The sequence below is a fragment of the Aquarana catesbeiana genome, linkage group LG01 (assembly GCF_042186555.1).
Source record: "Aquarana catesbeiana isolate 2022-GZ linkage group LG01, ASM4218655v1, whole genome shotgun sequence".
Lineage (NCBI taxonomy): Eukaryota > Metazoa > Chordata > Amphibia > Anura > Ranidae > Aquarana > Aquarana catesbeiana.
In genome coordinates, this window is record NC_133324.1 from 777,832,811 (window position 1) to 777,856,021 (window position 23,211).

The 23,211-nt window shown below is 40.2% G+C and overlaps 1 protein-coding gene across 4 annotated transcripts in view; it reads right to left on the bottom strand.

Annotated features, from left to right (window-relative positions):
• Nucleotides 1-12,155: 12,155 nt before the first annotated feature.
• Nucleotides 12,156-23,211, bottom strand: part of FBXO8 (F-box protein 8) — an 81,658-nt gene continuing 70,602 nt past the window's right edge. For all 4 annotated transcript variants that reach the window (XM_073606479.1, XM_073606465.1, XM_073606460.1 and 1 more), the window contains 3 exons: nt 20,854-20,972; nt 20,242-20,438; nt 12,156-12,761 (listed from right to left, as the gene is read on the bottom strand). In XM_073606479.1, coding sequence (XP_073462580.1) covers nt 12,574-12,761; nt 20,242-20,438; nt 20,854-20,972 — 504 coding nt within the window. In that variant the 3' untranslated portion in view covers nt 12,156-12,573. The remainder of the gene's footprint in view (nt 12,762-20,241; nt 20,439-20,853; nt 20,973-23,211) is intronic.

Below are 23,211 nucleotides of genomic sequence, written 5' to 3' on the forward strand. Positions count from 1 at the left end.
TGTGTCCACATTAGAGAATAGCTTGTTAGGGTTGGAGACCGCACTGGAATTTTAGGGTTGTGGCTGTTTCCTTTGGGTCTGGCTTTAGGGTCATTCTACATGTAGATTTGGAAAGGAGAGTAAAAAGGAGTGCCGATATCCAGTAAGATAGGAGTTGGAAGGGGAGTTACAAGGCATTTATTAAATATACCAAGAATATAAAACCTGTGCCAATCTCTATCCCTGAAGATGCTCTTTTGGGGGAAATGCATTGGGCAGAGCCAATCTTGTGACATCATTGTGGTCTCAGGCCGCTTGATTGTGTGGTGGGGTTTTCATCTGTGACCTTACTGCTGTGATTGTTTCTATCTAAGTGCATCTATTTTTAAATACAATTATTTTTAATATAAGACTTTACTGCACTATGGAGCTCTCCTGTTTTATGTTATAACTAGCTACCCTGTGAGGAGGGATGGAGTTTCGTGTGGGTGATTCGAGCGAGGATGATTGCAATTTAAGCTGGCTGGGAGAGTTCCTCATGCATATATGCTGCTATTTTGTGCTGTCAGTAAGCTGCTATATATTGCACACGGGCGCTGGAGCACAGCTCTCATCAATGTAATGCACAGAAAGCACTTTTCATCGCAGTTATGTATTATTCTTCATTGCTGTGGATTTGCACTGGACCTTATTAGCATTTGCACGCGTGGACTAAGTTGTACATACTGTATATGAATTGGTAAATTGTTTTATGTACAGAAAGCACTTTCCATCACAGTCACATACTGATCTTCATTGCTGACGATGTGGATTGGATTCTTATTTTTTCAGTTATATAAATTGATAAATGGCTATTTTGTCCATATTTATTTTATACATTTTTGATTTTTTTATAGCACTTTTGCATAAGATATTATGTATATGAGTTATACTTTGTTCTTAAAGGGACAGACACTTTATTTAATTTAAAAGGATAAGGGCACCTGTTTTTTCCTTTTTCGTTTATTGAATATAGCAACAAATACATTGAGCCTATGGGGGTTATTTACGAAAGGCAAATCCACTTTGCACTACAAGTGCAAAGTGCACTTGAAATTGCGCTGAAAGTGAACTTGGACATGCAAGGAACATGCAAGGAAAATAAAAAACAGCATTTTAGCTTGCACATGATTGGATGATAAAATCAGCAGAGCTTCCCCTCATTTCAGATCTTCCCCTCAGATCTACAGGGACTGCACTTCCAAGTGCGCTTTCAGTACAAAGTGGATTTGCCTTTAGTAAATCAACCCCACTGGGCGCTCCTTTTTACTCACCTTATCAAACAGTAGAGAGTAGGGATGAGCCAAACTACTCTGGGTTGGTTTTTGAGGAGGATTTGGCAAACTTCAAAGAAGCAGGATGCAGAAACAGAACTCTACTGAAATCCATGGGAGCCAATTCTCCCAAATCAAAAATTCCCATTTTTTGGGGGGCGTATCCAGTACATGGCTGACTGAGCTGCACATGTGCTGCCTACTTACTTATTACCCCATGAAGCATGAGCAACAGCACACCCAGGACTATGGCTTAACAGAAACATCCCCAATAGATGAGTAGAGATGTCTCTGAACTGGACACTTACTGTTTTTTTTGCCTCTCAAACTTTGGACTAGCTGGCCCACTCTCACCTGACAGAGTGCAGTCACTAGGCACCCCTTCACCTGTGCTGACGCTGAAAGATGAGGACTTCTGGGCACTGCATAAGCCTGACACAGCTGCTTTCCTCCTTGTGCATTGTACTGGCTGAACAGGCTGCCTGTGGAGCTTAGAGAGCTGCTGAAATACCGGTCGTACCCGTTGATTAAATTGGACTTTAATGCTCTAGCATGGCTAATTGAAAACTCCTTCCATGAGGACAATGGCTCTCTGCAGCATTCAACCTCTCAGCTTGTGGAGAGATTGGATTCTGTGGAATCCACCGTCACTGACACCTCACAGCGGGTGCAACTCTCCTCCTGCTGGGAATTCTTTGCGTCCGGGAGAGGTATATCTTGGGGATGGAGCAGTGTACATAGTTCATAGGTCCCTAGGTCTCAAATCCCCAGGCCCCAGTCGCCCATGTGATGTTTTATGCCGCATCCATTTTTATATCCAAAGGGTAGAAGTGCTCCCCAAGGCCTGGCAGAAGCAAAGGATCAATTTTGATGCCACCCTGCAAATCCTTCCAGATCTGTCTAGGAATACCTTATGATGGTGGGCGATTCTGAAACCCATTCTAAATAAGCTTCATGAGGTCGGTGCTACTTATGAATGGGTGTACTTATAAGGGGACTGGAGGACCTCAATTACAAGGAAAGGCTGCAAACACTAAATTTATTCTCGGTGGAGAAAAGACGCTTGAGAGGGGACATGATAGCGATCTACAAATATCTCAATGGGAAACCCAGCATAGGAAATAAACTATTCAGTCCTAGGGAGTGTAAAAGAACACGGGGCACACAGTGAGACTGGAGGAGAAGCAGTTTAACCTTAAACTGTGTAGGGGGGTTCTTCACTGTCAGGGCAATAAGGATGTGGAACTCTCTCCCACAATTGGTGGTGGATGCAGGGAGTATGGACATCTTTAAAAGACTCTTCGTTATACATCTTAAAGGACACAACATACAGGGATACTGGAAATCAGCATATACACTGATACAGGCACCTACACAGGTTGAACTGGATGGACTATTGTCTTTTTTCGGCCTTACCAACTATGTAACTATGTATGAGCCACATCTGATAGTTAGGAAAGGTACAGATACATTCCTGATCCTTCTGCCCTGGAATGCCTGGGGATCCCACAGTTACTCCAGGATGACTGACTCTGTGTGCTGCAAGACTTGAATCCCCCGCACCCGTAAAGGCAAAGGGCACTGCATCAACAATTGACCATATGGCTACAGTCCTCTACAGCCACCAGCAGTGAAGACCGAGGAATAATGCCATTTGCCAGAACTTGTATTGACACCTTCCTTACTTTTTTCTGTCTGAACTATTTGGGAGGATGGGACCTGTGCAAGTAGAATAGGAACAGTCAGGGTAACACTGGATCAATGTCCTTGTCTGGCCATCAGGCATATAGTTGCACACTAATTGCCAAATCTTTGTGTTGATACATAGCAATGAGTTTGGAGCTAGATCTGTCCTGTATACGTATCCTCTCAAGTTAGACATATTGATTGTATTATGTTTATGGAGCATCTCCTGCTACTCTGTTATACTGTGTACTGCTGACATTGGATTTCTGCCATGATCGCCTCAGCACAATGAAACCAGAAAATCTACCCTTGCAGAAGAGGAGGAATGCGGAAGTCTTAATGGATTCAACAGATCTCCACCACGTCTTATGTCTACGCTTATGGATAACGCAAAAGCCACTCTTGTTTAACCCCGGTGACATAGTGGTCCTGAGATAGTGTATCCATCTTGTTGCTCATTGGAGGACCGGTCTATCAAAATCTGCTCCTCTAGGGTCCTACCGGGAATGGTCTAATGCCATAAAACTCATAGCTGATGCATCATAGTTGTGTTTTAAACCTATGTGGCATCCAATAGGAGTATTGAGTCTTGGCACATAATATACATGGTCATGAATTCGCTTGTGGAATGGGCACTTTGTTTCTCCCATGTAAAAAGCACCACAGGTGCAGGTGATTAGATAGACCATACCTGTCGTGGTGCAGTTTACGTGGAAACCAGGGTAAAACTGCTTGCCATTGGGCGCACATGCTGTGCCTTAAAAGTCCCATGCCAATACCATAGTATAATATTTAATGACAAGCTCCTAAGAAATAATTTTGCAGGACGACATATGGAATACCATTAGCAGATGTCATGTTCATTGGTACAACAGCTTAGACCCAGTTATGGTATCATGAGTCAGTTATGCCTATACATTGTCCTGTCTCTGTATATTTACCCATGAGTTTGACTGTATGTTTATTAATACTAGAAATGACATTGTATTACCTTAATATTGGGCGAGACATCTGGTTGTGTTTTTTCCCCTACTATCAACTTTCTTATTGCTATAAATCTTGAAATCTGATAAAACTAAAGAATGTATAAAATGCACATTTTCTGGGTTAACAGACAAATAGTTGTGAAACAATAAAAAGTATGAGAGTGAGCACTGCCATAGCGAACATGTACCAGTGCACAAAGGAGAAAAGGTTTAAAATTGCTGGCAAATTACATTTTCTTTCTGGCTTCTATTAAGAAAAAACAACACTCAGACCCCTCCAAAGGTCCCCAAAATTATTTCAGGGACCTTTGGTGGGGTGCGCATTTCATTTTCTCTTAAAAAAAGGAGCCAGCATTGAAATATCAGCTCCCAGAGCTGCCATTAGCTATATAAGGGAAATGCAAGGATAGTAGTGACATTATGGCCATGTCCATTTTAGGTCAATGTCATTGTCCAAATATGGCAAGTGACAATATTTGGGCAGTTACTGTATGTCACTACTATCCCTGCCCTTTAGATTGCTTACATATCCATTAATGCTCTGCCACGTAATGCAGTGGTAATCAACCCTGTCCTCAGGGCCCACTAACAGGCCATGTTTGCAAGATAACTGAAATACATCACAGGTGATATTATTTGCTGCTCAGTGATTGCAGTATTCTAGTCTGCTTCTCCCCAAGGTAATACATAAAACCTGGTCTGTTAGTGGGCCCTGAGGACAGGATTGATGACCACTGACGTAAAGGGATACATTGCTTAGGAGCCATTGGCAGCAGGAAGCTGTCATACATAGAAGCCGTAGAAATACCGCGTCTACATATGATGTTCGGATTCTGCTGAATGGGGGGGGGGGGGGGGGGTCAAAACTCCAGAACATCCATAGTTCAGTCTGAACCTTTGGGTCAAGGCAACAGCTATCACCCTGAGCAGTGGTTTGAGTTTCCTGCAGGCCCTCTGTCCCAGTTCCCTTGTGCCTGTGATCCTCCATTGCTGAGTGAGGGAATCCTCTGTGGGATGCTCATGGCATGGAAGTTGGAATGTATGGGGGTTTGCATGCCCAAATATAGGAGCCACTATAAGCCAGCTGCTGACCATGTTCTTGTGGCTGTGACTCTGCAGAGGAATGACAGCAAGAGTGCAGCAACATGCTATGTGTGCAAAGGCCAGGAAGAATGTGTTATGCAGGAGGCGTGGTGCAGTTACCTCATCCTCCTGAGACTAATGCCGCATACACACGAGCGGACTTTACAGCAGACTTTGCCTGGCAGACTTTCCGATGGACTTTACGACGGACTTTCTGAATGAACGGACTTGCCTACACACAATCAACCAAAGTCCAATGAATTCGTATGTGATGACGTACGACCGGACTTAAATAAGGAAGTTGATAGCCAGTAGCCAATAGCTGTCCTAGGGTGGCTTTTTGTCCGTCAAACTAGCATACAGACGAGCGGACTTTTCGACCGGACTCGAGTCCGTCGGATAGATTTGAAACATATTTCAAATCTAAGTCCGTCCAGCTTTTGAGAAAACAAAGTCCGCTGGAGCCCACACACGATCGAATTGTCCGACGAAATCCGGTACGCCGGACCAAGTCTGCCGTAAAGTCCGCTCGTGTGTACGCACCATTACTTTTGAAAAAAATTGTCAATTTTAAACTGCTAGTCTTCAGGGTCTGGGAAGCATAGAGATTGACCTGTATAGCACTCTGTGGCTAACTACATATGCTGCTCTACGTGTCAAGGTTAGCTCATAACTCAGGATCCAGTGCCCACAGTGGCTTCAATAAAAAATATTTGAATGGTTTAAAAAGAATACTTCGAGAGATCAGGTCTATTACCTATAGGGATGAGCTTCGAGCTTGAGTTGGGGGCCTGGGTCCTGCCCCAGGGGACATGGATCAATGCAAAAAAAAGTTTTAAAAATGGCCGTTTTTTCAGGAGCAGTGATTTTAATAATGCTTAAAGTCAAACAATAAAAGTGTAATATCCCTTTAAATTTCGTAGCTGGGGGGTGTCTATAGTATGCCTCTAAAGGGGCGCATGTTTCCCGTGTTTAGAACAGTCTGACAGCAAAATGACATTTCAAAGGAAAAAAGTCATTTAAAACTACTTGCGGCTATTGCATTGCCGGTCTGACAATACACATACGGTAGAAGTTCATTGATAAAAACGTCATGGGAATTCCCCACAGGGGAACCCCCGAACCAAAATAATAAAAAAAAATGACGTGGGGGGTCACCCTAAATTCCATACCAGGCCCTTCAGGTCTGGTATGGATATTAAGGGGAACCCCGCGCCAAAATTAAAAAAAAAAAAAAAAATGGCATGGGGTCCCCCCAAAAATCCATACCAGACCCTTATCCGAGCACGCAACCTGGCAGGCCGCAGGAAAAGGGGGGGGGGACGAGAGAGCGCCCTCCCTCCTGAACCAAACCAGGCCACATGCCCCCAACATTGGGAGGGTGCTTTGGGGTAGCCCCCCAAAACACCTTGTCCTCATGTTGATGAGGACAAGGGCCTCATCCCCACAACCCTGGCCGGTGGTTGTGGGGGTCTGCGGGCTTATCGGAATCTGGAAGCCCCCTTTAACAAGGGGACCCCCAGATCCCGCCTCCCCCTGTGTGAAATGGTAAGGGGGTTCAAAAGTACCCCTACCATTTCACTAAAAAACTGTCAAAGATGTTAAAAATGACAAGAGACAGTTTTTGACAATTCCTTTATTTAAATGCTTCTTCTTTCTTCTATCTTCCTTCATCTTCTTCTTCTTCTGGTTCTTCCTCCAGCGTTCTCGTCCAGCATCTCCTCCGCGGCGTCTTCTATCTTCTTCTCCTCGGGCCGCTCCGCACCCATGGCATGGGGGGAGGCTCCCGCTCTTCATCTTCTTCTCCTCTTCATTTTCTTCTGCGGGCCGCTCCGCACCCATGCTGGCATGGTGGGAGGCTCCCGCTGTGTGATGCGTCTCCTCTTCTGACGGTTCTTAAATAATGGGGGTGGGGCCACCCGGTGACCCCGCCCCCTCTAACGCACGGGACATGACGGGACTTGCCTGTGGCATTCCCCGTGATGTCACAGGGAAGTCCCGTCAAGTCACCGTGTGTCAGAGGGGGGCAGGGTCACCGGGTGGCCCCGCCACCCATTATTTAAGAACCGACAGAAGAGGAGACGTGTCACACAGCAGGAGCCTCCCTCCATGCCAGCATGGGTGCAGAGCGGCTCGGAGAAGAAAATGAAGAAGAGAAGAAGATGAAGAGAAGAGCGGGAGCCTCCCCCCATGCCATGGGTGCGGAGCGGCCCGAGGAGAAGAAGATAGAAGACGCCGCGGAGGAGATGCTGGAGGAGAACGCCGGAGGAAGAACCAGAAGAGCCAGAAGAAGAAGAAGAAGATGGAGGAAGATAGAAGAAAGGAGCATTTAAATAAAGGAATTGTCAAAAACTGTCTCTTCTCATTTTTAACATTTTTGACAGTTGTTTAGTGAAATGGTAGGGGTACTTTTGTACCCCCTTACCATTTCACACAGGGGGGGCCGAGATCTGGGGGTCCCCTTGTTAAAGGGGGCTTCCAGATTCCGATAAGCCCCCCGCCCGCAGACCCTCACAACCACTGGCCAGGGTTGTGGGGATGAGGCCCTTGTCCTCATCAACATGGGGACAAGGTGTTTTGGGGGGCTACCCCAAAGCACCCTCCCAATGTTGAGGGCATGTGGCCTGGTACGGTTCAGGGGGGGCACTCTCTTGTCCCCCCCTTCTTTTCCTGCGGCCTGCCAGGTTGCGTGCTCGGATAAGGGTCTGGTATGGATTTTTGGGGGGACCCCACGCCGGTTTATTTTTTTCATTTTGGCGCGGGGTTCCCCTTAAAATCCATACCAGACCCTTCAGGTCTGGTATGGAATTTAGGGGGACCCCCACGTCATTTTTTTTTAAATTTTGGTTCGGGGTCCCCCTGTGGGGAATTCCCATGACGTTTTTATCAATGAACTTTTATGTGTATTGTCGGATCGGCAATGCAATAACCGCGAGTAGTTTTAAATGACTTTTTTTCTTTGAAATGTCATTTTGCTGTCAGACTGTTCTAAACACGGGAAACATGCGCCCCTTTACAGGCATACTATAGACACCCCCCAGCTACGAAATTTAAAGGGATATTACACTTTTATTGTTTGACTTTAAGCATTATTAAAATCACTGCTCCTGAAAAAACGGCCGTTTTTGAAACTTTTTTTGCATTGATCCATGTCCCCTGGGGCAGGACCCAGGTCCCCAAACACTTTTTATGACAATAACTTGCATATAAGCCTTTAAAATTAGCACTTTTGATTATTCATGTTCATGTCCCATAGACTTTAACGGTGTTCGCGTGTTCGAACGAACTTTTTTCCTGTTCGCATGTTCTGGTGCGAACCGAACAGGGGGGTGTTCGGCTCATCCCTAATTACTTACTGCCACTTAATAAAACTATCTCACAGAGGGCCACCCTAGCAGGTTTTTTTTGCCAGTGTCCAATCACTTGAATGTAGCCTGCATATGACCCACAGTCTATCAATACAGGTCAAGTGTCCTGTACTGTACAATTGAGCATTTGTGAGGTCAGAGACTGATGTCTGCTGAGAAGACTGGGTAGGGTGGCATGCAATCAGTGCCCCAATTCATCCCAAAGGTGTTCAACAAGGTTGAGATCAGGGTTTAACCATACTTTAAAAAAAATGTCTTTATGGACCTGATTTTGTGCCCCACAACTGAATAATTTCAAAGGGGTGTCCATATACTTTTAGCCATATAGATTGTAAGCTCTAATGAGCAGGGCCCTCCGATTCTTACTGTATCGAATTGTATTTGTACTAAATAAATCCTGTATAGTAATAATATAGTGTAGAAGTTGCTTCAATAAGGGAACAAAGATGAGGCAGAAAGTTTATTTTCTGCAAGCGCCCTCTACCGCAAAGACCTAAAAATTGTTTGACTAAACTGCACAGATGTGGGTGTAACTAGAATTATTTGGGTACAAACTGTAAATGGGATGAGTTATCTGTATTGCAAAGTAATATGGTTTGGAGGAAATATTTGTGGTGATGCTCTAACAGCATTATGTAGTGCAATACATTTTCATTCCTAGTTGCATTCCATGTATTTATGCTTAAAGAAAAACAAAAACACATGTGCAAGTTGCAATAACCTATGTCAATCAACAGATTAGATTTTTTTTATTAGGGAGAAGAATTTAAGAAGATTGCAGATTGATTAAAATCACAGACATATGAGCGGCTCCACGTAGATTTATTATTTTTGCAACTCCGTATTTTGAAGACTAAGCCACATCAGGTAGAGTCTGATATTCCTTGGCTGTGTCCAGGAGCCCAATGGCTTGTGGGAACCCTGAGGATTTGGGAAAAGGAGTTCAACCTGTGAAGCTCTGGTGAACTCCATGCCCAAGAGGGTTAAGGCAGTGCTGGAAAATAATGGTGGCCACACAAAATATTGAAACTTTGGGCCCAATTTAGACATTTTCACTTAAGGGTGTACTCACTTTTGTTGCCAGCAGTTTAGACATTAATGGCTGTGTATTGAGTTATTTTGAGGGGACAGCATATTTACACTGTTATATAAGCTGTACACTCACTACTTTACATTGTAGCAAAGTGTAATTTCTTCAGTGTTGCCACATGAAAAAGATATATTAAAAAAAAAAAATGTGAGGGGTGTATTCACTTTTGTGAGGTACTGGCATATGGTTGCAGAGAGAATAGATCCAGTTGTGGTTGGCAATATCAATAATGAAGTCTTTACAAATTAAAAATACCCAAGCACTGCACTTCACTTGCTATGAGACTCTGAAGTAAGTAGCACTTTACATACAGTGTACACGGAAAGTGTTCACAGCGCTTCACCTTTTTCCACATTTTATGTTACAGCCTTATTCCAAAATGGATTCAATTCATTATTTTCCTCAAAAGTCTACAAGCAATACCCCATAATGACAACATGAAAGAAGTTTGTTTGAAATCTTTGCAAATTAATAAAAAATAAAAAAATAATAATAATCACATGTACATAAGTATTTGCTCATAACACAGCCTTTGCTCAATACTTTGTTAAAGCACCTTTGGCACCAATTACAGCCCCAAGTCTTTTCGAATACGATGCTACAAGCTTGGCACACCTATATTTGGGCAGTTTCTCCCATTCTTCTTTGCAGGATCTCTCAAGCTCCATCAGGTTGGATGGAGAGCGTTGGTGCACAGCCATTTTCAGTTCTCTCCAGAGATGTTCAATCAGGTTCAAGTTTGTGTTCTGGCTTGGCCACTCAAGGACATTCAGTGTTGTCCTGTAGCCACTTCTTTGTTATCTTGGCTGTGTGCTTAAGGTATTTGTCCTGTTGGAAGATGAACATTCATCCCAGTCTGAGGTCCAGAGCTCTCTGGAGCAGGTTTTCAAGGATTTTCTCAGTGCATGGCAGCATTCATCTTTCCCTAAATCCTGCCTAGTCTCCCAGTTCCTGCCACTGAAAAGCATCCCCACAGCATGATGCTACCACCACCATGCTTCACTGTAAGGATGGTATTATTGGCCAGGTGATGAGCGGTGCCTGGTTTCCTCCAGACATGACGTTTGACATACAGGCCAAAGAGTTCAATCTTTGTTTCATCAGACCAGAGAATTTTGCTTCTCATGGTCTGAGGAGTCCTTCAGGTGCCTTTTGGCAAACTCCAGGTGGGCGGTCATGTGCCTTTTACTGAGGAGTGGCTTCCGTTTGGCCACTCTACTATACAGGCCTGATTGGTGGAGTGCTGCAGAGAGCTGTTCTTCTGGAAGGTTCTCCTCTCTCCACAGAGAAATGCTGGAGCTCTGTCAGAGTGACCATCGGGTTTCTTGGTCACCTTCCTGACTAAGGCCCTTCTCCCCCGATTGCTCAGTTTGGCTGTGCGGCCGCTCTAGTCCTGGTGATTCCAAACTTCTTCCATTTACAGATGAAATGGGTAGCCTCTACAATCAGTATTACGGATTGACCAGAATTTGGGTAGGCAGTCTCGCATCTGCCCCTATGTAATATTAGCATATTGCTTTACATGTTGCCTTAAACACTGTTTACTTTGTATGTGATTAATTACATTGTTATTGATCATGTGCTAATCAAATTACAGATATCTTCCTGATGAAGCGGCTCAGTCCGCGGAACTAGTTGGGATGTTATCCGTGATCAACTATCTCACTGTGATCTGGAATATTATCTTGGTGATATACATGGACTGTTACCCATGTTTTTAATTTGTAACTGATTTTTTTTGTTTTGTGTCATGTATTAATAAACTTTTGTACTATTTTACATAATCATCTATACAACTGAGTGTACCCTCATTGTACTGTACCAAGATAGTCCATTTGTCTTCCTCTTTTCTGGTTAAACCTGGCTGGGGACCAGGCTCCCAACCCCTTTATCATCTTCCCATTTAAAGATGGAGGCCACTGTGCTCATTGGGAGCCTCAATGCTGCAGAAATTTTTCTGTACTCTTCCCTAGATCTGTGACTCAATATAATCCCGTCTCGGAGGTCTACAGACAATTCCTGGGACTTAATGGCTTGGTTTGTTCTCTGACACGCACTGCTAACTGTGGGACCTTATATAGATGTTGTGCCTTTCCAAATCATGTCGTATTAACTGAATTTACCACAGGCGGGCTCCAATCAAGTTGTAGAAACATCTCAAGGATGATTAGTGGAAACAGAATGCACCTGAGCTCAATTTTGAGTTTCATAGCAAAGGAAAGAAAAAGTGAAGCACTGTGAATACTTGATGCACTGTATGGATGTAAAAAAAAATTTGGAGAGGAAGTCCGTCATGTGTCTGGCCTCTCCAATAATCAGGGAGTTATCTCTGCTGCGTTAAGCTTCACACTGGGAACTTTTGCATCTTATGCATGGGCCAAAAAATTCAATGTGGACTAATATCGCTGTACCCAAAAGAGAGTGGATAACAGTATCTGCTATAAGCTATAAACAGACCCCTAATTTACTTAATATTATACATTTGATTTTTGTTCCATAAACTAATACAGCTTTTCAAATAAAAGCTGCAACTTCACTCAGGAAACCATGCTCACAAGGTCAAATCCTGTTCTTTGAGAAAATTATTTTGTATTAGAAGATGGGAAAAATAAATAACCAAGTCAAGAAGTGAGAAACAATAAAATATAAATTAAAATACTTAACATATTTAATATTTTATATTATGATTATAAATCTCTTTAGTTTATGTACAAATTACAAGATATTAAAAAAGAAAAACAATGCATTGGTAAATGCTTTCATAAACAAAATCTAGTGTTTTTAGATCCAACACCCTGAAGAAGGCCTACATTGTAATGTCAGTTTAACAGTCATAAGTGGCTAAGTCAGTCTAATGGCACTGGTATGTGCAGGACATGATAAGCAAAACTATTAATAAAAAATAGCTCTGCAATCATATTCATTGCTAAGAAAAAGAACACATAATTAGATTGCAGCCAGAGGTTAGAATGACCAGCACTAACATAACCCCAATATATGCCATCTCAGTTGCAGCACTGGGGAGCAGTCCTAGGACTATACTTCGGTTTTAGACTCTATAGATGCATCTAGACAGCAACATGTCCAACAAGGTAAATGTTGTCATAAAGATGCCCTACAAATTCTTCACTAATATTCTGAGCAGCACGCCGTGTGTTTCTGATAAATTCTCGCTTTGACATTTTGTTCTTCACATGGGGACTGGCGAGGTCGATGGAAAGCAGAATCAAAGAATAGCACAGGACATACACTGCATCTAAACAAAACACAGAGAAAAAAAAAATAAACAGGCTGACATTAATACAAAATTGGCAAACAGAAAAATATAACAATGTCATGCTTGGGAAACCTCTGACTAACAAAACACATACTTTCTTTAAATGCAGAAATGTATTCGCTGTATTCTCCCCAAGTGCTGACTAAATTTGTATATATATATTTTTTAAACACAAACACGCTCAAGCAATTGGCTTCACCTACATACAGTATACTAAGTTTAATTTAGGATGAAACTGTGAAGATATTTTAAAAAAATCCAATGCAGAATTTGAAACTAATGTTAAAATGACTCTGTAGCTGCTACAAAGGCAAATAACCACATGATCAGAAACAACATGAAAATTAATTAGCCACCTCTGCTGTGAAAATCATAATGAACCAGTAAATGATTCACAGTTACATGTTCATCTGCCTTCCCAGACAATGCTTCCCAGAGAGAGGTCTTGCTTCAGTTGTTAGCCAATTTATCCTTCATAAATTCTCACCACAGGGTCACTTACTTACCTTTCCAGCAGCTTGTCTATTAAAACATTGCCATTTCACTGGTCCCTGGCTAACGCAGGTTATTTGACTGGTCAGGTGGGTGAAATATCTGCTCCATTCATCACACACAATGGTTCCTACCGATGGGAGAAACCATTGCTTCTGGCGAGAGAACAAGGTAGTCACACATCCGAGGTACGTAATACTTGCAGAGGCTAGAGAGCAGTGAAGCAGTGGTGTTTCAAGACACAGGTTCATGGAAAGACAAGTACAGTGCATTTCCTTGGTCTGTTTTTATTTTTTATTTTTTTAAGTAAATGATCCTGTGGTGGCAGGGTAGTTTAAAAGGGGCTTTTCAAGAGATCAGCTTTTCCTATGTATAATTTTATTTTTACAAGTGTACTTGGGGGTAGCCATATTCGCTCATTAACAAGCCCACCCCGCAAGAGCATTTTATTTTCATTTTTTGCACATTAAAATCTGCATTTTTGACTATTAAATTACTTAAACCCACAGAATTTATATTTTCTGAGAGCAGAGGGTTTTTATGTTGCATGATATCTGCGCAACAGGGAAAAAAAAAAAAAAAAAAACCCCACAAATGAATCTTAGTGCAAAACAAAAATATAAAACTATCCATTTTTTGTAAAATATAAAAGAAAGGGGTTGAGTCAAGTAATTCGATACCAAATATGTCAAGTATTATTTTTTGCCTTCACTCCTGTAGCATACGTCACATGTAAGGTGCAATTGTGGTCTACATATACCTGCAAACCTTGTGCATGCATTTGAATTTGCAGAACAATTACATTTTCTTTTTCTAAATTAAATTTTACTATAAAATTGGATTTTTATTTATATATTTTTTATTTATTTACCTTGCTATCATAAGGAGACTAACATGCCCCCTTTGTGATAGCACTGGACAGGTGACTCTTTAAACCTCCAATGTCTTCCCTGCAGCTAATCAAGCACAGATCTTGGTTGATAGCTGCTTCCTCGGCTACAGCAGTCAGGGAATAGCAGCTCTGTAACTGGAAATGCTGAGTGCTTTCGACTTCAAAAAACAGCAGAGATCAGGGAACAAATGTTCCTCGATATCCTCCTGCTCGCCTTCCTGAGACCATTTATTGTAATCTCAGGCTCCCGGAAGAGCAGGAATGCCTGGGATGTACAGAGTGTACAGAGTGGAGGTTGGGGTAGAGGGACAGACTCCCTGCCCTGTAAGACTGAAAATACGTAGTTATAGTGGAAGTTTAGTTAAAACCTAACTAACTCTAAACCTACTCTCTGACACATTCTAGGACTAATCTACCTAGTCCTGTAAATGAAAAAAAAAAAAAAACTATGCTTACCTGTTCTGTAACCACTCTGGTCTGGTCCCACTGTCAGTGCCGGCTTCAGTGAATGGGAGTGTGCAGGAAAGGCAGCCAAAAACAGAAGCCCCATAGTGTCTATGGGTGATGTCACATCCCTGGCATTTCACAGCCATTGTCGGTTCTCTCCTGCACACGGCACTCACCACTGGAGACCAGACCGAAGCGGCTGCAGAACAGGTAAGCGTAGCAATTTTTTTTCTACAGGGCTAGATAGATTAGGTTTAGAATGTGGCAGAGAGTAGGTTCAGAGCAAGTTTGGTTTTGACTAAACTTCCACTTTAAATACTATTATACTATGCATGCTTTGCTACGCCTTCTCACGATGCAGGTCTAAAAGTTGGCTAACTTAAAGGACTGCATTCCCTATGTAGCTGATAATAAATCTCTATTTTTAGGCAGGAAGCAGGCTGGAAATTATGTAAAAAAACTTGAGTAAAAAAAAAAAAATAAGTTAAAAAGGTGAATATTAGTTCCTTTTCATAGTGATCTACACTAAACAAGGAGACGGATTGAGGTTTGGGTCAAAAATTTTTATATATATATATATATATATATATATATATACACACACAGTTTGAACAGTCACAAGTTTGTGCCAAATATATTGTGCAATAAATTATGAATGTGATGCCACGATATTAGGTTATATAGCAAAAATCAGTAACTAATATTACTCTATAGTGATGAATATAATGAATTGTCAACCGATGCACTCAAGTTGTTTTCTCCTCCCAAATCTTGGTGTTAAAACGCCAGCTTTGAATTAATCCATAACAGACAGGACAAGAGCCACTTTACAAATTTTAGAACTTTGCTTTATGACCTGTTAATACACCATTTCAATCATGTACAGGTAGTCAATGAATTCAATAGTTACTTTTGGACTATGTGTCCAGTCTAAAGAAGGCCCGTATGGCATATGCAAATGAAATAATAAATATTATGGCTATTGTTCTAGGACACCTACAGTATGTCTATAATGAATATTTTACCGTACATTAGTCCTATACAATAGTGAGATATTCCCATCACCCTCACTTTGATGCCACAACTAAATAAATATATATATTTATTAAATGGTCTTAAGAGTAACCTAAACAAACAGACTGAAAAAAAAAATTCTACAAATAACAAGAGGACACAAAGACAAGTAGATGCAAAACCATACAAACATTGACCAACATTAAAGAAAGCTGCTGTAACTCTTGCAGGATAACAGAAGGCAGTAATTTCTGGTAAACATACAGTCTGGCAGTACCAGGAATTTTGTGGCTTACAAAAATCTAAATTCCTAGACTTATAATACTCACATTCACATAACGGCTAAAGGATAGCTTAAAGTAGATGAATAAATGGTTGCCAAACCTGGCAAAGTGACAGAATGATGATCTGTGGTATGTGCTTGTCTTTATATTACACTATTTTACAACTAATATTTTTTAAATATGACCTTTTGCCTACACCATGTGTTTTCACTTTTATTCTCATCCAGCTAGGTTTCTATCTGCCTCCATTACCGGTCTAAAACAAAAAGGCACAAAAAGCTATCAACACATATTTCGGTAAGCAAACACTATGTACAGGTAACACTAATAAATGCAGCTTTAGTCTCAAAAATGGATTTCAGTACTGATTAGCTGCAGTTCAGACAGGGAAGATAAGTGTGTGCGCACATTCTACCCATAAAATTGATGAACTATTGAACAAGTGTTACAGGGACACTATAACCACTTGACCTCCCGAAGATTTACCCCTCTTCATGACCAGGCTGCGCTATTTTAACTGACAATTGCACGGTCATGCAATGCTATACACAAATGAAATTTATATAATGTTTTTCCCACCAAATAGAGCTTTCTTTTGGTGGTATTTGAGCTCTAGTTGGTTTTTTGTTTTGTGCTATAAAATGAAAAAAAGACTGAAAAAAAAAAAAATTTTTTTTTTTTTACCTTTCTGCTATAAAATATATCCAATAAAAAAAAAAATCTAATTTCTTCATATATTTGGGCCAATATGTACTCTGCTATATATTTTTGATGAAAAAAAAAATCCAATGAGCGTATACTGATTGGTTTGCGCAAAAGTTATAGCGTCTACAAACTATGGTATATGTACTGGAATTATTTATTTTTTTATACTAGTAATGGTGGTGATCAACGACTTTGGGGCTGCGATAGTATGGTGGGCAGTGTGGCACTAACTGACACTTTGTGGGAACCAGTGACACTAATACAGTGATCAGTGCTAAAAATATGCACTGTCACTGTACTAATCACACTGGCTGGGAAGGGGTTAAACATCAAAGGGCAATCAAAGGGCTAAATGTGTGCCTAACTAGTGTTTATGTTTGTACCGTGGGGTGCTTTGCAAGGATACAAAAAACAGCACATCCCTGCTGACTGGACAGACCCCTGTATTAGTTACACTGGCAGAGCTCTGTCCTGTCTTCCTCCTCACCGATCAGCAGTGCTGGCAGTCATCCGTTGGCCGGCACCCGCTGATCGGCTTGTGCTGTGACTAATCACAGCACAGTCTGCGCTGGAAGAACACATACCTGGAAGAGCAGAATCACGTATATATACACACGTGATTCTGTGCAGCCAGCCCGCACTGTAGCAGTAAAGCTATAGTGCGTGGTCAGCAAGTGGATAATTAGTTGGGACTAGTTTTAAAATAACTTTTTTTAACAAACATATTTTTTAAATACTTTTTTCTATATTTTTTATTTTTTTACAACTAGCCATTTGTTTGACTTGTTTGCTCAGAGCGATAATAGAAATGATTTACATCTATATGTTACATTTATCTCAGTAGAGCAAAATGAATTATCATTTTAAAAATTGTATTTATTGTAGTCCTAAATATGTAGAAAACCACTATACATTCCCTTTAAAAGCAGTACTCTACATTAGGTTTCCTCTATAGCATAATAGCATGAGAAAGAAAAAGCAAGCTGTTCCCATCCAAAATTTACTGCAGGTAGCACACATATCCTGGGTGAGCAAATGGAATTTTGTTTTTTTGTTGCCTAACTGATGGGTAAGACATAGGAATTAAGGTTTTACCTGGGTAGGAAGGGTAAAAAGTATAAACATATGGAAACTTTACTCACCTTAAGATTTATGTAATTAAATTATGTTTTAGGTAAAAAACATTTTTGTTTCTAATTTTGGATATAGTAGGGAAAAGCTAGCATCGGTGTCAGGTTTTCAGGTGGTCCACATTGGGGAAAATCATTATTTTTATAGATCATGTTTTCTTTTCATTATCACCAGGAACAGAACAAAAAGTAGGCAACCAAACATTTTGTGGTTGTCATCTAAATAGTATAACAGCTGAATACAGCTTTGGATGTTATGGGAGATAGCAAACACAGACGGTAATAAAAGACAATAACAAAGTAATGACCTTCTTCCTCCTACTCGAAAAAAAAAAGTTTTGGCTAGAGTTCTGCTTTAGTTTATCTGATAACTAAATAAGTACGATCTAACGGATGCATTAGCTAACAAGGTAAAGCTGTGCAAGATTACAAAAAAAAAAAAAAAAATCAGGGAGCCATAGCGCATTATTTGAAGCAGCATGTTCTACTACATTGCTTTCCCCTTAATAAGTCTCTTCTGTGAACACCGTTCAGCTCTTCAGTGCATTGGATGGCTTTCAAATCAGGACTATTGAACTAGCTGGTTATGACCCCTATCTGCACCCAAGGAGATGTTTGCAGTCTTTGAAGATACAGTAATACACATTGTACATCTGAAAATTAGGCTATTTCCCTACTGGGGTCCATAATTATCACAAATTGGTTTTTAATGTATTCTATTATCCTTCCTCATTGCTTTTGGCATGAAAAAAAAAAAAAAAAAAGAGAATCTGAGCCTTTACAGCTCCACACACATCTTATGTGTCACATTCTGATTATTCCTTACCACCAGTTTTTAGGAGATAACCTCAACTAACATGTCTTTACTTTTAGTCAGTTTTATAGTTTTCAACTACTGAATTGCCTTTAACCCTTTTCCACCTGGTTCAGTTATCTGATGGAGGCTCTTTGTCATGATCAATCGGTGGCTCTCGTGGGGGGGGGGGGTCTGCACTGCCCCCCCTGCCCCCCCAGTGGATACTGGATACCAACACTGGACCACCAGGGATGGCACCAGGACCTTTTTTTTTTTTCAAAATTTTTGATCTTTTATTTGTTACGCAAAAAATAAAAACCCCAGCAATGATCAAATACCACCAAAAGAAAGCTCTATTTGTGGGAAGAAAATGATAAAAAAAATGTGTTTGGGTACAGTGTAGCATGACCGCGCAATTGTCATTCAAAGTGCGACAGTGCTGAAAGCTGAAAATTGGCCTGGGTAGGAAGGGGGTGTAAGTGCCTGGTATTCAAGTGGTTAAAGATATCTTAGATCTCCCAAGCTCAAAGTGTGGAACGAATCTGTCACTTACATTGAGTTCGTTTTTAAACTGCAATACAATACCAAGTGAACTTGCAATGTGCAATGTGAAATGTGGAATATATATTGGAATAGATACCGGTATCTCTTTTGCTTGGAAAATGTCAATGTTCATCAACCTTTGTTATAGTGAACCCATTTTTTTTATATTTCTATACAACCACAAACGGATATCTGCCCCAACACCAATTCCTTGAACGTTATTGTATACCTATTAGGATGAACCCAGTTACAGCCTCATCCAGTGCCTTGGCATGACATGGCAGAATGTCATGCTTAAAAGAGATCTTTGGTACTCTGTAGAATTGATTCACATGTCTATGCCCCATAAATAAAATATTTGGCATCAAATTCAATAATATTTGAACTTTTAGTGGGATAAACCTGGATCTTAAATGATTTTAAACTTTTTATGCTTTTCTGAGAAAAATAAAGTTTTCTATTTGTTATCTAGGATCATCTGTAGTAGTCACATAGGGAGGTTTTGTTTGCATCTTACCAATCCCTACATGTGGTGGCTGCACTGGTTTTCAATGTATTAGGTCTTTTTTCCTTTATAATCTGGTGATCCGCCTGTAGCATATTTTTTGTCTTAAGGGGTCTCCACTCCACTGGATGAGCAATGGAGACTTTTGGACAACAGCACTGTCAATCTAGGAAAGGGGTAGGTGTATCTGATATTTTTCGCATGAAAAACTTTTGTTCAATTTTCTAATTATTAGTGGGGTCACATTGACATTCATTTTCAATTGCAGTAACAAGAAATTTTCAAAAAGCAGGATGGAAAATTTTTCTCAAACTAACAGGTTCGAATGTGGTTTTCAGTCGATAAAGTCCATTCATTCCAAAATTGAATGTTAAAAGCAAATTAAATTTTGAGGTACTTCGAACGACATTCGCCAGGTCATTGAATGTACTGAGAATTTTCACACAAATCCAAAAATCTACAAGAATATGGACAGCTTTATAGCTGAATCCCAGGTAACACTTTTACAGCAACAGTTTTTTTACCTTTTGCGATAAGGGTTTTTACATAAACTAATATAAGCTATCCATTGTAAACACTCCTAGTTTACTGTAGATACCCTCAATGTAACTTGAAAACCACTTCTAACACTTGTGGCTCTTTAATCCTTACCAGGGCTAAGGCCAAGGTCTCGTGCTAGAGTGGGATTGCAAGCACAAAATCGGTGAGAAAACTTAGTGATAAGTGTTTCGAGGTATTCCCCACGTTCCTCTGGAGCATGTATATGTCGAAAAAAGTCTCTCAGTGCATTTGGTAGAAACTGATTGCTGAAGTTGTGCAGAGTCACTAAATCATCCAATACATCCCGCCTATAGAAAAGTATATCAAAAACCAAAATTAAAAAAAAAAAGTCATATATATAAGTCACAGTTCAGAAATACAAGCAAACATACAGTACGCGGTCAGTGCACAACATCCCCTTCCCCTTTACAAGATAATTCTGTCTTCTGTGATTCTAAGGTATCTCAATCACCCTTGAAAAATATAAACAGCAAGTTAATAACTCTCTAGCATCTACCAAAAAAGGAAATAAAAGTTTTGTGTGGATTTGGCCTCTCATGGATTTATTACTAGAAAGAAAACATATAAAACAAAAGAGAAAAAAAAATCTCTATGATGATACAGCAAAGGCAATCTTCAAATGGAATAAAACAATGTTTAAAATTGTAACTTGGTTTTCGACCACAGAACATATTGTACTTTATCATTTTATTTTTTCTTTACCTTTCATCAAGATATATCCTCAGCTTCTTCCAGTTGAGTGTTCTGGTATAAAATATATATTTTGCTATTTCTTTTGGCGCATCATCTAGGATACCTCTTGATAAAAAATATTCAATGCCCTGAAAAACAACAAAAAAGAGCTAAGAATAGGTCTGAAGGCATATATAGTACTGTACAAAAGTTTTAGGCAGGTGCGAAGAAATGCTGTAACGTAAGAATGCTGTCAAAAATATATACATTTTTAAATTGTTTATTTTTATCAATTTACAAAATGCAAAGTGAGCCAACAGAAAAAAAAAAAAAAAAAAAAAAATCTCGAAATCAAATCAATACAGGAAGATACTTATCCATCATGCCATACCATCAGGGAGGCATGCGATTGGCAGGATAACAACCCCAAACATACAGCCAATTCCATTAAGAACTATCTTCAGCATAAAGAAGAAGGAGTCCTAGAGGTGATAGCTGACCCCCACAGAGCCTTCTGTTCATTTATTTTTCCATGTGGGTAATTGAGTTAAAAAAAAAATAAACTACTAACATTTCTACTGTATTTTCTGAAAGCAATTTTAAATTTACAGCATTTTTTCCACACTTGCCTAAAACTCTTGCTCAGTACTGTACACGTAAACAAAAAATGGAAAACCTCCATTTAAACAAGCTGAACCAGAGTTAGAATGATTGGGTAAGTTGCCAATCTTTTCATATTACAATATATAGGCTAATGACTTCCAAACTTCCAATGCTAGAATTACATAGCAGTCCTGTCCCCACTCACTGGGTTTCTAAAACAAATCTGTCACAAGAAAAAAAAAACGCAGTCAGGTAAAAAGTTCAGGGACTCACAGGGGTGTTTCACGCATTAACGCAGCAGCCTCTAAGCTCTGCAATTGTGGCCAAATGCCAGATCATTCTTGAGAGTCAATCTCTGGCACTTACTGGTAGTGCTAAAGCTTGTCCGCCCCTTCCTGCCTCCTGGACATTCCTACTGGCTAATAAGACAGGCCATTGTAGAGATAGACGAAAAGGAATGTAAGCATGAAAGTACACAAGAAGGAACACTACCAAGCTTCATTGGAAAAATATTTGTATAAAATGGACTAGTTTTTCAAGATTAGGTCTGTCTTGTCATTCACTTAATATGGCTGACAAGGTACGTTTTGTTTCTTTTAAAAGGAAAACTATGGTGTATTTTCCTTGTATTTTTACAGTAAATGTTTACATTAAATACATTTTTGCTGTATCTTGCACACTTTTCATATAGGATTCAGCATCTTGCTGTGACACCAAATTCCCCCAAAACCTTTAAAAATGGTTATATATCAGAAGCCTAGTGACAAGGTGTGGGCTTAGCTCAGGTGTAGTTTAATTAGTAGGTAGGGCAAAGAAAAAAAAAAAAACACTGTCTACTTTCACCATCTTTCACCTTTGCAGCTTTTATTTACACAGACATTGCCTTTTCTTTTTGAGCTAAAAGATATACTGTAAATATACACACACAAATACACTATATTTTATATACTAAAAAATGAAAACCAGTTGCCAAGTTTTCTGACCTCTATTGTTAACCACTTGCACTCCCCCCCCCCCCCCCCCCCCGCGGAAGATTTTCCCCTCTTCATGACCAGGCCATTTTTTGAGTTACCTTAATTGACAATTGTGCAGTCGTGCGACGCTGTACAGAAATAAAGTTGATGTCCTTTTTTTTCCAACAAAGAGAGCTTTCTTTTTGTACCCCAATAAGCATATATTGATTGGTCTGCGCAAAAGTTATAGCGTCCACAAACTGTGGGATATACATTGAACAGTTTTCTAGGTAAATATATTTCTAAAAGGTGCTATTGACATGAAATTTTCACCATATGTCGGTAACAACCCATGAAAGCCATACATACAAAAAGACAAATAAGTTCAGAAATAAGGTTATGTATAATAAAAGGGAATGACAAAGGGAAAAAGTATTGAACACATGAAGAAAGGGAGGCGCACAAAAGGAATAGAAAGCCAAGACACCAGCTGAAATCTATCAGTAATTAGAAAACAATCCTTTCCCTTATCAGTGCAAATGAATATCAACTGGTTCAGTCTCAACTGATGGCATATAAAAAGGTGTCTCATTACCAAGGTGTCACACAAGAAAGATCTCATGAAGGGTAAAAGCTAAGAGCTCTCTGAAGACCTTTGCAACCTTATTGTTGCAAAACATACTGATGGCATTGGTTACAGAAGGATTTCTAAACTTCTGAATGTTCCAGTGAGCACTGTTGGGGCCATAATCCAGAAGTGGAAAGAACATAATTTCACCATAAACCGGCCACGACTAGGTGTTCCTTGCAAGACTTCTGACAGAGGAGTAAA